At 37.4% G+C, this 17925-nt stretch overlaps 1 protein-coding gene across 23 annotated transcripts in view; it reads right to left on the reverse strand.

Annotated features, from left to right (window-relative positions):
• The window catches only part of LOC121477519 (LIM domain containing preferred translocation partner in lipoma), a 667092-nt gene that overhangs the window by 238613 nt on the left and 410554 nt on the right, over nucleotides 1–17925 (reverse strand). For all 23 annotated transcript variants that reach the window (XM_041731917.1, XM_041731895.1, XM_041731914.1 and 20 more), the window contains one exon: nucleotides 15607–16296. In XM_041731917.1, coding sequence (XP_041587851.1) covers nucleotides 15607–16296 — 690 coding nt within the window. The remainder of the gene's footprint in view (nucleotides 1–15606; nucleotides 16297–17925) is intronic.

Genomic DNA, 17925 nt, shown 5'->3' on the forward strand with positions numbered 1-17925 from the left:
GCGTTGTCGGTGTACGAGCTTTCAGCAACAGCACAGGCGTTTTTCCAACAGCTGACAAAGGAGAGACACCGGACAGCAGTTTCCCCAAATATGACAATCACCTTAAGTTTTACAACATTACTGATGAAAAGTTGTACAGATGAAAGGAAGCTTTCCAAACTTTTAAGAATAAAGACATAATAGTAATAATAACTTTCTACCAACAATGTTAGAAGAATGACTGAAATTATCTTTCTTTTCTCCCTAAAGAAAACATTACAAAATTAGGTTGCATGGGGAAACAACCAGAGAGCATGCAGCCACAAAATATAAGACAAGTCATTGGGCTTTTAACGAATTATTAATTAAAATATATTTTTTCTGAATTTTGTGGCTTTTTATCATATTTTATGGCTTTTTATCAATTTAAAATACTCACAATTGCTTTTCTCTTTTATAAGAAGCATTCGTTTCTTACATAATTGTTATGGGGAGAATTCTGTCCTCCACAAAGTCATATGTTGAGGTGCTAACATTCTGAGTACCTCAGAATGTGACTGTATTGGGGGATAGGGCCTTTGAAGTGGTGGTTAAATTAAAAAGGGATTAGTAGGCTGGGTGTGATCTAGTAGGATTGATGTCCGTATGAGAACAGGAGATCAGGACACAGAACAACATAGAGGAAACATCATGTGAAAACATGAGATCATCTACCAGCCGAGTAGAGAGGCCTCAGAAGCCTAACCTGCCAATACCCTGATCTCAAAACTCTACCCTTAAGCAATGTGAGAAAATAAATTCCTGTTGCTTCAGCCACCCAGCCTGTGGCACTTCATTAGGACAGTCCTGACAAACTAGTACAACAGTTTTTTAGGCCATAATTTTATATTTTTTAAAGAGGTCCCCCTAAAGTTATAGGCTCCAAAGCATTATATCCCACAAAATTTGTGGGATACACACACACAAATGCACACAAACTAATCTCATTATTCACTCCTGGGTGTATTAACTGAAGTAGCTACAGTCAATGCCATTTTGTCAAACATCTTTGCATTTTATACGTACTTCTTTATAAACACTTTCCATGTTGAAGACTCAATTATATTGTAGTACCTATCACATGCTTAATAGAATTGAATCATTTAATCAAAATGTTTATTTGGCTTCTAAGGGTTGTGTAACCTTATCATGTATAGAGTCACTATGAGCAGACTCTTCTCAGAATACTAAATAATGCCTAGATCTCACTAGATATCAGCCCAAACCTTTTATTCAGGGTCTTGTTTAACAAATTTCCTATTTTTCAATCTAAATGTTAAGCAACAGAAAGGGGCATTCTGCAAACAGAAAAGTTGGGAACTGTAATTTCTTTTAGTTCCACATGTTTCATGCTATGGCTTTTATAGACAAGGAACGAGGATTCTATGATTTATATAGTGTGCAAAATTGGGGAAGTGACTTTCTTTTCTGCAATTTTGTTATCATCTGTAAAAGAGGGTTATTATTCATTCTCTGTCCATCTCAAGTTCTTTTTTGAGGAGCAAATGAAACAACAAATATGGAATATGTTGGATTAAGATGCTCCCTGTTGTTTTATTAAAGGTAATCATAAAGTACCAATCAATGTAGATACAGAATTATCCTTGATCACCCAGATTTAAAGTCCTACCTCTGCTGTTGAAGCCTTGGATATTCTCTGGATCTTGGTTTCTTGTGAATGTGCACAGTGGTTTCTTAGAAAAGCAAAGGCAACACGTTTATTTGATCTCCAACCATCTAAAAATCTATGAACTCCCCAGTCACTGAGCAAACATGTCAGGGTAATTATGTTCCAGAAGTCTATTCATTAAATTTCATTTAATTTCTAGAACTTCTTTTTGACTTTGCCATTAGTTTATTCAAAATGGAAAAGTAGGCTTCTGTTTCTTAATAGGAGAAGTGAACATTAAGTAAGGATATAAGCATTGAACAGAAGGCTATACAATGCAAACCAATGACTCTTTCACCTCAAAACCTTTTGCTAAAGAAATGGGTTTTTCTAAATATGATCCATGAACTTAAAAAAAAAAAAAAAACAACAACAAAGCAGCAGCACACTCCCTATTAATAGCCTGGTACTAGAACTCATAGAACCACCACAGAAGGCTGAACAGTCCCAGGCTTCTCACATGATCAAGTTCACACTTCCATGGTTCTCCAAATAAGGCTTTCCAAACAAACCTGGCCTAGGCTTGCTCATTTGGCATTTCTCCTGTAGGAACACAACTCAGTGTTCTACCCAAGGGTTTCAAGAATGGCAACTTTTAGATATTTATTTATTTATTTATTTATTTATTTATTTATTTATTCAATCTTTTCTCAGAACAGGCATATTTTGAGTTAATGGCAAATGCTGTTAGCATATGGAACATTTGTTTTGTTTGACTGACTCAACTTCAGATACAAATGGGCTGGATTTTACAGCTTATTTTAAGAGTTTCTTTCCCCTTACCTTTTCCTGATCAGCCAATCAATGATGTTGTAAATTATTCATGGAAATATATAAAACAATGTTACTCCTGGCGTTTGGCAAAGAGTGGACACGTTTGGATCACATTTCATCACTGTTGAGAAATTGGCCCTTGCTGGTTTTGCTACAAGTCTTCTCACTGTGCTGTGGCAGTGCATTGACTCTAAGGAGGTCTTCAGCTTGTCTTGCATCTCTCAGAACTCAGTAGTACTACCTTCCTCTCTGAGGTTAAAGGCATTCACTTAACTCCATTCCATAGTCACCCATCATACATCTCACTCTGCCACTTGCTTCAAAAATGCCTGGCAGGGCAGACTAGCAGACAAAAAATGAAGAGATGAGCTTAAGTTCTCTGTTAGAAAAAAAAATAATTAGGAAGCTTTCCTGGAAGATAATCTCACAATACTTTCATTTTAGAAGAGGAATCCTCAGCAGCTTGGTAAATGGGACCTGCTCAAGATTGGAAGAGAACTAGATTTAAGATTTAAAGCTGGATAGTTACACATTAGTGTGAATATCTGTAAATATTTTTTTACAAAGAGTCAGTTTGGTATAATGGCTAAGAGCTTGGGCCACGTGGTCTTGGGCAAGTAACCTAATCCCTCTCTATCCTACTTCCCCACTCAGTAAAAACAAAAAACAAAAAACAAACAAACAAAAAAACCAGGATATTAATAGTATTTTCTTCATATATGTTTTGAGAAGTTTAAGTGAACCAATGCACATGAAGGCATTGTATAAAAAAATAATGGTTTAACTTGGGTGATTCCTAACATTCACACTTAAAAGAAGGTTTAAAAAAAAAAGCAGGTTTTAAAAGTTCAAAATGTGTGGACATTCTAATATATATAGCATTTTAAACATAAGGGTTCCCAATGGATTTAAAATTACTTCCTAAGGGGACATGAGCTCCAAGTCACTAAAATTCACCATTATAGAATATATAATATTGAATTAGGTGTGTTATTTACCTACTAACTTTGGTCAGTAACAAAAAGTTATGTTAGGGTCTTCATTATGCATGCTTGTCTTTATGCTATCACATGCAAAGATATAAGTGGTGAGTCAGCTTTGAAATTGATCTTATTTTTAGAGGCAGATGGCTATAAATGTGGAGAATCAGAAAGGCAGTCAATTAATATTGAAATTAATCTAAGTTAAGGAAGATCTTTTGATTCTCCAGCTTTTAGAGGATCCTGACAATTATACATACTAATCTTGTCTACTTTCTCCACTCCTCATCACCATTGATTCAAGACTAACAGAGGTCATACCCTATATGAAGCTTTGTAAAATTGATCTACTCTTTCTACCTCTACTAGAACTTTCTCAGGGCCTTTCTTTTAGCATTTTTACAGTATTTGCTTCATGAGAGCTCTGGGTCCATATGTATCTATCTGATCATGGAGGGAAATGTTCTATTCTCTAAAAAAGCAGGGATATTAGCTCTACTTTTTTAGCTCTATTTTTAAAAATAATACTTCACACTAAAGAATAAGAAGTTAAGAATGATCAGAGGCCAGTCATCAGTAATACATATGTGATCTTCCCTATCAGATTTTAAGCTCTTTGAGAATGAGCTAAGTTTCAATTGGTTTCTGCATGTCCTTTGGCATCTAGAAAAGTGGCATCTGGATGGTATGTGTTATTTATTGAAAACAGAATTTTAAGAAAATAATTTTATGCTATATATTAGCATTAGTAATTATAACTAAGACCCATATATCTCATCAACATTTTTTCCCAAAAAAATTACTACACAACTCATATATGCTTGGTGGTACTAGTGGAATAAACAATGTCGATAAACTACTTATGTGTCTGTCTAAATAGAGTTACTTTGTAATAAACACATGAGCTGCTCAGAAAACCCTTAACATGTCCCAATATTGGTGCTGGGAAAGCAGACTTCTGTTGACATATACTTTGGGCCATTTACACAAAGACCCATTATGGAGAACGTAAAGTACTGCAGAGGTTATTTTAAGGCAAAGGGATAACTTGAAAAGGGTAGAGTGAGCTGATAAGACATGTGCTTCTTTTGAATTGGTTAAAGTTCCATGGTGGTGGAGGAGGGAGGGGGAGGAGAGATGGAATAAGAAGACCAGATGGCTCCCTTGCTGCTTAGAAGATGGTCCTGTGAACCTACTGATCCTGCCTCTGAAACAGAAGTAGGTAAAACTTCCATCCCTCACCCATGTTTACACCATCTCTGACTTAAGAGAATTCAGTTTTTAATTGCTCAAGTGCCATTAAAAAATGTAGTCATGTCAGACTATGCTCTTTTTGGGCTAAGTAATTAAAATTTGAAATTTTTAAAAACGTGTGACTATTTAGGGCATCCCCAAAACTTACACATCTCAAGTCATTATTGCTTCCATTACTGCTTGCATTACATTCCATTGCTTGCATAAAACTCCCTGACACTTGAGAAAGGGAGTGGCATGTATTTTGTATTCACTTCTCATTCAATAACCATACCCCTCCACTGTCCCTAGAGCTGGAGGCTGGGAGTCGGCTTCAGTATTCAACTACAGGGCTTCAGTATTCAACTACAGAATTTGTAGATATAAACTCCATACCAAGAAAGTCACCTATACTTTCATGTTTCTTAATATAAAAGCCCTTCTATTTGCAAATGAGAAAGTTCATAAGCCTATCTTTTCAATAGTTTTAAGGGAAACTACAGAAGCACCAGAGCCTAACAAATCCTTCTATATCTACTCTGGTCTTACACAGTGGCTGGGATTATCTTAAAACAAAACCAAACCCTAACACTCCCTTGCTAAAAATGCTCCGGTGGATTTTTATTTCACTTCAAATAAAGACAAACTCCTTACTGTGGTCCATAAGATTTAGACCCTGCTTACCTCTTCTACCTCATTGAACTCCATTCTCTTCCACCGACTATGTTCCAGCCACCCTGGCTTTCTTTCTGTTCTTGTAAATTTCAAGTCAGAGGACTCATCCTTGCTGTCCTCTGCTTGGAATGTTCTTCATCCAGATCTTAGAAGACCCTTAGGCTCCTCTACACTATTCAGGTTTCAGCTCAAAGGTCACCTCTTTAAGTCTTTCCTGAGTTGGCTACCTAAATCACTCTATTCCCCAATATTAAAATCCTTCTTTTTATTTTATACTGAGCCAGTATCATGCCTAAATTATCTTATTCCTTATAATTTGAGAAAGACTTATTAGAATATAAGCCTTAAGAGGAAAGCAACCTTATTCTGTTTCTGCCTCTAACCCCAGCACCAAAAAATGGACAATGAAGAGTTTTTAATAAGAGAACAAATGATCAGATAAAGCCACTGTTTTCAGTGGCAGTAAATTCTCCTGCTTTAACACTTAACTGTTTATATTCATGAAAGTTTATAAAAGAAAGTTTCTGGATTGAGAGAACTACTTAATCTCTTCAAGACTCAGTTTTAATCAGCAAAATATAACACTTTTCAAAAGTGTTAGTGTTACTGAGAAGATTGTGTGTTTTAATTCATGGACAGTGCTTAGCATGGTACCTGACATCAATGCTCAATCAATATTAGCAGCTATTAATCCACAAACTGTGAAAATATTTAATAGTCCCATCTGTCACTTAAGACTTTTAGTCCCCCTCCTGTAGCCTAAGCCTTTCCAAATATTATAATAACCTCTTATACAGGTATGATATTTTATAGTCGAAAAGTACCTCTACATCTGTCATCACATACAACTTTCCTTCTTGGTTTGAAACTCAAATTCAGATTTGATTTCAAGTTCCAAAGTCTCTCTACCTTGTAGACCATATCAAAATAGTGCGGGGCAGCCCGAGTGGCTCAGCAGTTTAGTGCCACCTTCAGCCCTGGGTGTGATTCTGGAGACCTGGGATGGAGTCCCAAGTCAGGCTCCCTGCATGGAGCCTGCTTCTTGCTCTGACTGTTGTCTCTGCCCCCCACTCTCTCTCTCTCTCTCTGTGTCTCTCATGAATAAATAAATAAAATCTTAAAAAAAAAAAAAAAACAGACAGTGCCTGATGTGGAAAGGAGGGCCGGGAAGCTTGGGTATAATGGGGAATGTACAATGTGGGGAAATCTACATAAAGTGGGAGTCATACACTGGATGACCTCAGAGCTCTGTGCCCTTTCCCACATAACAATAATCTGAATAAAAGGTTATCAGAGAGAATGATTCTGTGCTCAGCACTTACTCATTCACTTATTAATGCATCTTTTCCAAGGACTTACTGCTTGTCAGCCAATGGTCACTAAACAGCAGCTAACATCAAGGACAAACATCTTTGCTATTATGATACATTCTCGGGGGGACAGAAATGAAGAACAAATGATCCACAAATTGATGCTGGACGGTGATAAATATTGCAGAGGGGAAGTAAAGGTAGATAAGGGCATTTTAGGGCGGGGGGGTATTTTTTGTAGCGTAGTCAGGGAAGACATCTCCAGCAAAGTAGCATTTCAATAAAGTCCTGTATGAGGTAAGAGAATAAACATGTGGATATCTGGAGAAAAGCATTCCAGACAGGTCAGCAAAACAAGGGCCCTGAAACATGTGTGTGCTTGCATGGAGCGTGGCTAGAACAGGATGACGGAGGGAAAGATATATAAAGTCAGGGAGTTAATGGGGAGAAACAAAGTGGGGTCTTGTAAACACTGTGCCTGCTTTTCTTAAGGGGACGTAGTTGAGATGGAAGCTGCTGGAGAGTTTTGAGCAGGAAAGTGAAACAATATAGCCTTCAAGGATCACTCTATGTGGAGAATAGGGCAAAGTGGGACCAGGGTGGAAAAGATAAAGCAGTAGGTGGCCATGCAATGACTTGGGCAAGGTGGGGCAGGGCTTCAGCCGAACCACAGTTCGGGCTGAAAAGGTGGTAAGGGATAACATTTTGGATCCACTAACAAGAGCAGTTCAAGTAGACCACAGCAAGAGAAAAAACTATAATGATGTAGGCTGGGACATTAACTTCAGTGACAAAAACAGAGTGCATCTAAATGAAGATTAATCTACTGGCAACACAGCTAGGATCTAAAGACTAGATGAGATTGGGAACACAGAATTAAAAGAAAACAAAACAAAACAGAACACCAAAAAGAACACACCCATTTAAAAAAACCACATTAACAATTCTCACTAATGGGAATTGTATGCAAATTCACGTCAATTTGGTAACTCATGTCCTTTCACTTACTGATGGATTGATGGATTCATGCGTTCATGAGTTCCTGTTACAGGTGCTGTACCATGTTAGGTATATAAGAAACAAAACTAAAGTAGACACAGGTCACACCCTTGAAGAACAGAAATGTCTACTTGAAGAGACTGACATATAATGTGATGAAAATCCAATATGATGAAAATCCAATGGGAGATGTGGAAAAATTAGAATGCTCATGCACTGCTGGTGGGAATGTAAAATGGTATAACCCCATTGGAAAGCAGTCCAGCAGCTTTACACAAGGTTATCTTGAACTTAGATTAGGGCACAGTTTCAACTGCTTAAATCTTCAAATAATATTGACTGAATCTTGGGGTTCAAATAATGTTAAATACATGTTATGTCTCAGAAATACAACTCTAAAGTTGTATTCTCTCAACTTCTGGGTCCAAGGGATGTTTGACATTTGAATATCTACTATGAAAATGGAAGAAAGTGCTATGGAATAGAAAAATTCTGGGCTAACAGCAGTCAGAAAACCCACCTTCTCACCTTATCTCTGGTATTTGTTATTAGTAGGATACCAGGCAAGTTGCCTCTGGACATGATACAGAGTTTTCCACATATATGAAAATGCCGAATTTTATAAGTGGTTATAAAAATGTTACATGTTATTATTACATATTTCAAAATGATATTTTAAATAAGTAACCCGAAAATACAGAAAATACAAATTTATTTTCTGAAGAATATTCACTGAACTCTAAGGATAAAATAGAGCAAACACCATATTATTTGCCAAGACTATACCTAAAAGTTGAGTTTTCCAAATTCCAGAAAATCAAAGAGCTAAACTAACTAGTAAATCTTTATTACTGAGACATTGGCACTTTTAGAAAAGTCAACTATTTGACTTTCACTATGGGATTATTTCCTAATACCCTGCGCATAAAATCTTTAAAAGTTGTTATACTCACCACTAATCATTACACGTCAACAATGGGCAAACTTCTTTGTTTTCTGGGGAAAAGAACAACTATAATCTCTCCTCTGAGACAGGACAGTATGAATGCTTGCAGCTGGCCAAGAAAAAAAAAATTGAGATTTCTAGAGGGACATTATCATTTAGTTGAGTAGTTCTTATATTATAGAACTGAAATAGAACAAAGATAAAACACTGGTAAACTGAAGGGAGTTCTCTTAGTTGTACAAATGCAAAAAAATACATATTGTTAGAATCACTTGTTTAAAGTGATTTGTTTAATTTTCTAAAAAGTAAGGATCAGGGGTATTTCTAAACATCTAAATCCCTGAAAAAATAGAATTAGTAAAATGAATAATGTTCACAGACATTTCTCAGTGTATGAAGACATCTATTTTGATGATAAATTTTAAATTCAGGAGAAGAAGAAATTATGCACTGAGTCAAAATCATATAGACCCTAAGAACAAGTCTTTCCGCAGGAGGAACAACTGTGCATGAGACAGAACAAAGAACACTGAAATGGAAGCCATTTTCTGTGATTAAAAGAACTTTAAAAACTGATAGAGAGGTCTAAAGGTAGGTGTAAGTTCCTTTTGGAAATAATTATCACATCTTTTAAAGATCCTTTATACTTCTGATCATACTTGTCTTGAGCCAATGCAGAGGAATTGTGGTATAAAAAGGCATTAGTTTTTTTTAATTATTTTTTTTAATTTATTTAAGTTCAATTTGCCAATATAAAGTATAACACCCAGTGCTCATCACATCACTGAAATGTACCACATACTAGTTATATAACTAACTCTTCAAATCCTTGTAACACTTCTAGCTTCTGTGTTCTTATCTGTAAATTTTAGGAGTTATGATATAATAATTCTGAAGTTGACTTCTGACAGTTTCGGTATGCTAGTAAAGAGAAGCGGAGGGTGAAGGTTTATTATTTTTTCGAATTTACATTCTTCAGGTTTGTGAGAAACTGTTTTTTCTTCAACCAAAAAGCACATCTTCCAAATACAGGAAGTTGATAGACTGTTATCCATTACAGAAATAAACAATTAAATCAACAATTTATTCGCTGATGAAATGGTTAGGTAAAAAAGCCAAAGGAGTCTTAAACAGGCTCGTAAAACTGTTAGATTTAACAAAGTCATATGATACAAGGTCAATACAAAAAAAAAAAAAAATCTACATATGAACAGGCAATAACTACAAATTGAAGTTTTTAAAAAATATCATTTACAATGGCATTCAAAATGTGAGATGCTTAGGAATAACTTAAAATGTGTGTAAAACTATAATATGCTGTTGAGAGAAATTAATAAAAATAAAAGTCAAATGAGAGACATACCATGTTCATGTGTTGGAAGACAACATTGTTACAATATAAACTCTTTTCAAATTGATCCATAGATTCAACAAAGTCTGAAACAAAATCACAGCAGGCTACTTGGGGAAACTGAGAAGCTGATGCTAAAATTTATAAGGAAATGGAAAGGACTTAGAATAATGATAACACTTTCAAACGAACAAAGATGGAAAATTTGCACAGCCTGATTTCAAAATGTACTATAAAAAACAATAATAAAGGTAGTGTGGAACTGACTTAAAGATATGTAAATTAGTGTAATGGAAGAGAGAGTCCACATAGACCCCCACATATGTGGCCAATTGATTTTTGTCAAATGTGTGTAGGGTATTCAATGGAAGGGAAATCTTTTCAACAAATTGTGCTGGAAAACACTGCATATGCCATTGGGGGAAAATGAATTTTAACCTTATCTAACATTACACAAAAAAAAATTAACAAGGAGTGAATTATATCCCTAAACTTACCTATATGTACATTTTTTCAAAAAAGAATACAGCCTTTGTTACCATGAAGAGGCAAAAATATAAGGAAAAGAAATACAAACTATAAAAGGATAAAAGTGATAAACTGAACTGGATCAAAATTAAAAACTCCTGCTCTTCAGAAAAAGACATCAAGGAAATGAAAAGCCAAGTCACAGACCTGGAAGAAATATTGCTAATGCATATAACTAAGGATTCATATCCAGAATATACAAGGTACACTTATAACTCCCAATAAAAAGAAGAAGCAATTCAATCAAAAAATGGGCCAAGAATTTGATGACACTTCATAAAAGAACATAAATGATGGCCAATAAGTACATAAATAATAAACATCCCACATCATTAGTCAAAAGGGAAATGTAAATAAAAACCACAATTAGATAAATTATTATAAAATGTAAATAGCTAAAATTAAGAAGACTGACAAGTGTTGCCAGGACTGAGGACCAACTGGACCTCTCATACTTTGCTGATGACAATGTAAAATGGTGCATTTAGGAAAAAAAATTTGCAGTTTCTTATGAAGTTAAATAGTTAACCATATGACTCAGAAATCCCTCTGCTAGGTATTTTATAAGAGGAATAAATACTATGTCCATACAAAAACCAGTACATGGATATTCAAAGTAGCCTTATTCATAATTCAAAATGAAATTAAAAATGTGTCCAAAGAAGTTAATGGATAAACAAAATGTAGCATACCCATACAATGGAACACTGCTTAGCAATCAAAATGAATGACTACTGATATGCATAATGACATAAATAGATCGCAAAAATATATATATATATAGTGAGTAAAAGGCGCTCGGACACAGGAGTGCATACTATATGATTCCATTTATATGGAATTCTGAACAGAGGAAAGTAACCTATACTGGAAAGCAGAATGGTTACCTGAGGCTGAGGGTAAAGGGGAGTGAATGTCACAGGCCATGATGAAGCTCTGTGGGGTGGTTGAAATGTTCTCAAGACTGTGGTGGTGGTTACACAGGTGCATACCTATGTCAAAGGCTCACTGTTACATGCTTTTAAAATAGACACACTTCATTGTACTTAAATTAAACCTCAAAGGGTTGATTAAAGAATATGAATCAACAAATTCCATGGACATTTGGCAAGTGGGGAAAACAGGAAGACCGTGTACATAATAGCATACATGTACTCACGCATATTCCAGAAGGAATGTAAAATGTTAGCACAATGGTGAGTGTGAGAAATTAGGTAACTACTTTGGATCCTGAGTTGCTGATGATACTATTTGAATGTTTGAAATACTACTATATGATTGTTCTCAAATATTTTCTGAATCTTAACAAATTAAGACTGACCCCAAAAGTCCACTGCCTTCAGTCTCTTCTCTGTACTATTAAGTATCCCCTAGATTCAGAAGCTAAATGAAAAGCAGTGATTTGTTCTAACTCTGGATATGAAAAACTTCATGTTGGGATTTATTGGAAAGTGTTTTTTTGATCTCCACACTCTCACCAGCATGAAGGATTTTCCAAGAAGATGTTAACAGTAGATGATTTTAGAATTTAACCAACCCCCAGACCAGGTGGGTCCCCTCAGTTTTCCGGGGATGCACAGCATCAGTGCCTTTCACACACTGTGGGGCCATTTGTCTTTAATGAACTGAGACTGGCACAGATTAGGCTGATGGCAAAGAAAGGAGTATAAGGCTGCCCTGCCCTTGGGTCATTATGTACCCAAGAGTGATAACTAGCCTCTAGGTCTTGGCTCCAGCACTTTCACACTGATTCGCCTTATCTGAATATTAGAGAAAACACACATCCCGCCTCACTGGTGTGTGGAGATAATGCAAGGACAAGAGTTCTGTGAACTGCACAGCAGCTAGGAGCTTTCATAAAGGAGCCAAAAGAAAAGATTCCACTGTGTCTTTAAGAGGATTTCCAGTGGGAAAAGGAATATTTCTCTTATAAAGACTTGCTTATAACAATATTTTTCAAGGAACTCAGCTCAGATGGTCCAGGAAACACATTATGGTCGACTGCAGCATGCAAATTCACTGCTCAGCACATTATGGGAACATAAATATAATCATGATCCCCCGCACTTTGCAGGTTCTCAGGCTGTCTCCTTCCTTTCTGCATTTTTTCCTGTCTTTCCTCTCCTTTTCTTTCCCCTTCTACTTTCTCCTCTTCTTTCCTATTGGAAGGAAATTACAGCAGCTCATCTCAGATATAGGGAAGATTTATGTCTTTCACTTTAACAAAAACAACTTTTTCCTTAATGTATCCAATGTCAAAATTCCTTCAAACTTCTCGATGTAACAAAAGAGAACTATCTTAAGGTATGAAGGTACGTTTTCCACTAATGACTAAACCCCTCCCCCCAAAAAACAAAAAAAAAGTGGAAATAAATGGGAGGCGGTAAGAAAGTTGAATAGTCCTCACTTGGCAATTATTCAGCGCTTGGAAATTTCCAAGCCCTCTGCAATCATTAATTAATTAGGGAAGATGACGTTCCACTTTACGAAGGCTGGGAGCGTGACATAAAAAGGTCTAGAGTCTTTCCCCAAGCTGAAAGAGGAATGTCAAGGGAGGAATTGGGACTAGAATTAGGAGCTCATTTCTCAAGCCAGTAGTCACATCACTAAGCCACTCAGAGTCAATACTGGGACAATGAGCTCCTCTGTACACAGGTGCAGTTGAATATAGCAGTGTCCTGCTCAAAGACCAGCTATGGAAGAGCCCCCACACCCACCCCCTGTGCCCCCACAACACACACAGGAAATATCTGTAGTTTTGTCGGCCTCTTTCCCCTTTCCCAAAACAGAGAGATGGCTAAACACCAACCCCTAACCACTCTCCTTTATAATCCCAGCAAAAATAGACGATTTAAGTTTCACTTTTAAAATGCACAAGATGATGTCAAAATGCATGACACTCTCGAAAATAAATTTTCAAATGACAGGAAATCTACCGATAGCCAGAATGTGTAATAATGTAGTAGATCATTTTGAAGTAGATCATCTTACTCCAGTAATAAGGAAAATGATGTTTTGTGCTTTCTGGTGCCTGGCTGATCAAAGCTGATTCCAGCACCCTGACTAGGCTGCTGATGGCCGACCAAATGCTAGTCATGTGGCTGGACCCGACAACGTAGATCCAAGTCTTGCAGTGGGTGCTGATTTTTTCTTTCCCCCTACAGTGCTGGATTGGTTCAAAATGTTGAAGAATGGCTATCTTCAGTGCTCTGTGACATGATGGGTAGACAGGACTGGCTCCGTACCTGTCACCAGATGATTCTCTCTACCTAGACATACTTTTACTTTGTCTTGCGTCTGTTTTCCCAGGTGGGGTGATGGGATCCTGAAAAAACTCAAGGCTCATTTCTTTCCCTTGGGAACATCAGGCAAGCTGCTCTAGACAAGGCAACACTGCATGCCTAGATGAGCTTAAATGGCGATGGCAATTTTCCCAACCTAGGCTTTTCATCTTCCATAGGAGAATTTGTTTCACTTATATCCAAGTGAGGTAAAGTTGAATAACCCCATTTTTTTCTGACCTGGTTGTTTTCTGGTCCAAGAGGGACTACTGCACACGTGCTGTAATGATAACAAAGGCCAGGCCTTTGGCTTGGCTATTTTCAATAAACTTTATTTAAAAACAAGGCAAAACAAAAAACCCCGAATAAAACTTTGCATGGAGAGATTTTGAAAAGAAAGGCCTTCCAAGAGTAATGTTCCAAAAACACGTAGCATTAGGACTTGGAGAATAACTTTGGCTAGTCAGCTTTCATGTAATGAGCCTTCATAAGGTGAATGGGTGGGTGCCTCTAGCTACTCACAGGCCCTACCAGGAACCTAAAATTCCTTTGGAACATACTTAATAGAGCAGACACTTTCATGTGAGAATCATGATTTAGTAAATACCTTATCTAGAGAGCAAGGACCTGACAAATTTTTGGTATAATTTTGAAAATGTGAATAAGTATGCCTGGGAATTGACAATCTCAAATGGGTAAAAGAATTGCTCGCTCACACACACACACACACACACACACACTTCCATAATCCATCTCAATAATTACCATTTAACTTCCAGCTAATCAAGGGCTCTCCAGTTTCTGAATTTTCATAGCTCTAAAAGGGTGGGCTCAGTTCCAACCCAATAACTGGAAACTAGCTTGGTTTCTCCCTCACATTCCTTCCAAGTAGATCACCTTGGTTCCTCTTGATAGGGTGGGAAGAAACATTATGTTGGTTCTAGTGCTCATGGAAAATCCAAGTTGTAGCTGAGTAGCTATGCGCAGTATTTTAACTATTCGCAGGAAGTAACTGAACATGTTGACTTAAAATGTATGCTTGCAATAAAATCCAACTACTGTCATAAACAATTTTTAAAAATTTCTTAATATCTTAAAGGCTGGAGAGGAAGATAATTCCTGAAGGATCAGTAATGGCGATGAACAAGAGGTAATAAACAAGTGCCAAGCTACTACAGCTCCTTCCCAAAGGAAACTAGACAAGGTGTCTGCATTATTTTGAATCCCCTGCATCTTACCTACCTCCTGCACTCTTGGATACTTGTTCTATCCCAGCAGCCCTAGGTTTGTCCTGCCATAGGCAGAACCCAAAGCACCAACTTGCTTGGGTTCTAACTGGCTTTACATGAGCCTGACCTGATAGCACTTCACCTAAAGTTGCCTTATATACCTCTTGCTAATCTGGGAACCTCTCGCCCTTATTAAGATATGAGGTCCTGCAGATCTATTCAGATCCCAAGTAAATGTAACGTCTTAAGTGTGAGGAAGTTTCTTACCCACAGAGGGAAGTTTTGACGAACAGGAGACAAGAGCTAGAAGCTAAATTATTTTCCCTTCCTCTTCCTGAACAGACTGTCCTGATTTGTTCATATATAGTCTTTTGGAAGATGATCCTCAAAACTGAACAACTGGTTATATTTGATACTAAACAGTAGCCTTACTGGTAACATAGCCCACATAGCATCTCCCCACTTTCCTGTTTTACTCATACTTCCCTGGGACTGAACATCCTAATGGCATAAAAGTAGCGTGTACACTTTTGCCCTAGGCTCTGCTTTCTGGGGAAAGCAGGCCAAGATACACACTCCTTCAGCCTCATTGCTACATTAATGAGCTCCCTACCTTTTGCTGCAGTGGTGATGCACAGGGTGCTGAAACTGGATCTGTGATATAGGTCTTCTTGGGACCAGCAACTGGATACATCCCAGCCGGGTTCTGGTTTCCTGTTCCAAAAGGAGGATACCCTTGTTCTCGCTTCCAGGTATTTGGGTGACCTTGTTGACCATAAGGCGGATCAGAGTCATTTTTGCCCCCATAGCCAGGCCCTGCTGGGCAAGAGGCTTCATAGTAACGACCTTGGTTGGGGGCATACCCATACCCAGGCTCAGGCTGAAGTCCTGGCGGTGGCATATAGGCATAATCCATGCCCCCCCGTGTGGAAGGAGGTGGGCACTGCCCAGAGATAGAAACTGGCTGAGTGTTATAGCCCTGGGGTCCTGGGCCTGTGCCATAAAATTGTCCTGATGAAGGAGCAGCCATGTAAAGAGAGCTGGGCTGAGCTGACTTCACTTGTACATTAAAGGTAGGCCTTGAAGGGGTGGACGCCGTTGTATAGGAGGCAGGGACCGGTGGAGGCTGGGGCTTTAGTGTTCCAATCGGTGTCACGGGGATGGGTCCAGCCTGGGGTGCAGGCTGGGGTTTCAAGGTAGACTTTTTGGTTGCTGTTAGAGGGGGTTGGTTTGGTATAACCATTCTTTTGTGTCCTGTGACAGGGGTGGAGACTGGAGGAGAGGCTGTTGAACTAGTAGAGCCCTGAAGTGGGAAAAAGGAAAAAAAAAAAAGGAGATTACTGTCAATGAAACATAAAAACACATATTAGTGACGGCTATTATTATCTCATATTAACTTTGCAAAATACAAATAAGGCATGGTTCCTGACTTCTGAGAATTCACAAACTAACACAAAAATCATAGGCACTTTTGTGTACTAAAATGAACAATCGAAAAAAAAAAAAACTTAAGGAAATGACTATATATCATTACACCAGAATGAAAAGAAAAATGCTTCAGAGGAAAGCCAACCAAAAAGAGCAAAAGACTTATATACACTAAAAAGTAAAAATGCTGCTGAAATCAATTAAAGACATCAATAAATACAAAGACATCCTGTGCTCATGAATTGGAAGACTTAATATTGTGGAGATATTAATACTATCCAGAGTAATGTACAGATTCAACACAATCCCTATCAAAATTCCAAAGGCATTTTTTTTTATAAAAAGAGAAGTATATCAGCCTAAAATTCACATGGAATCTCAAGAGACTCTGAATAGCCAAAACAACCTTGAAAAAGAACAAAACTGTAGATCTCCACTGTGTAATTTCAAAATTTATTACAAAACCACCATAATCCAAACAGTATGATAGTGGCATAAAGACAAACACATAGATCAACAGACTAGGACAGAGAGTCCAGAAGCAAACTCTTGTATGCATGCACAATTAATTTCTGATGGGTTTCAAGATTCATTTGTTTGGGAAAGCATAATCTTTTCAACAAATGGTGCAGAAAACTGGATATGCACATGTAAAAGAGTGAAGTTGGACTCTTACTTTACACCATAAGCAAAAAGTAACCCAAAATTTTAGCCCCAAATATAAGAACTAAAACTACACACCAGGTTCCCTGCATGGAGCTTGCTTCTCCCTCTGCCTGTCTCTGCCTCTCTCTCTCTGTCTCTCATGAATAAATAAATAAAATCTTTTAAAAAAGAATAATAAAGCAGAGGGGAAACAACAAAACAAAACTTCATGACATTGGCTTTGGCGTCTTTTTTGATATAACACTGAAAGCACTAGCAATAACAACAAAAATAAACTGAACAATGTGATCTCAATCAAATTACCAAAGACTTAGTCATCTTTCAACTAAAAGGAGGTACCAGAGAAAGAGAAGGACCAGGCCAAGGAAAACAGAAAAAGAAAAGCAAAGAGAAACAACTACCCTGAGGACAACCAAGAAGATGCTAAATTTTAGATCAAAGATTCCTGTCAAAGAGTGATTTTCCAAAGATAATTCAAATGCCGAATGCTCCTCCTTTTCTAGCTTTTCCATTTCTGTTGCATTCATTCATTCAATCCAGAACACTTACTGAATACCCTAAGAATGTTTAAGGACACAAAGATGAAAAGATCTCACTGCCAAACTATGAGAGGCCTTGGTTAGGCTGGAGATAAATAAAGGCTCGGAGAAGGCTTGAAGATTTAAACTTCTGTCCTCCAGTATCAGGCTACTGGGGAATCTGCAAATATGCCAATGACAGAATGTTTTTATTTTACTCTGAGTTATTATTAGATTTGTTGCTATAACAAATGAATGACCACACCCTGATTTTGTTATTAATTTCCATGCAAATTAATGTATGGATCGATGGAGAGAAT

This window comes from Vulpes lagopus, chromosome 17, assembly GCF_018345385.1.
Source record: "Vulpes lagopus strain Blue_001 chromosome 17, ASM1834538v1, whole genome shotgun sequence".
Taxonomy (NCBI): domain Eukaryota; kingdom Metazoa; phylum Chordata; class Mammalia; order Carnivora; family Canidae; genus Vulpes; species Vulpes lagopus.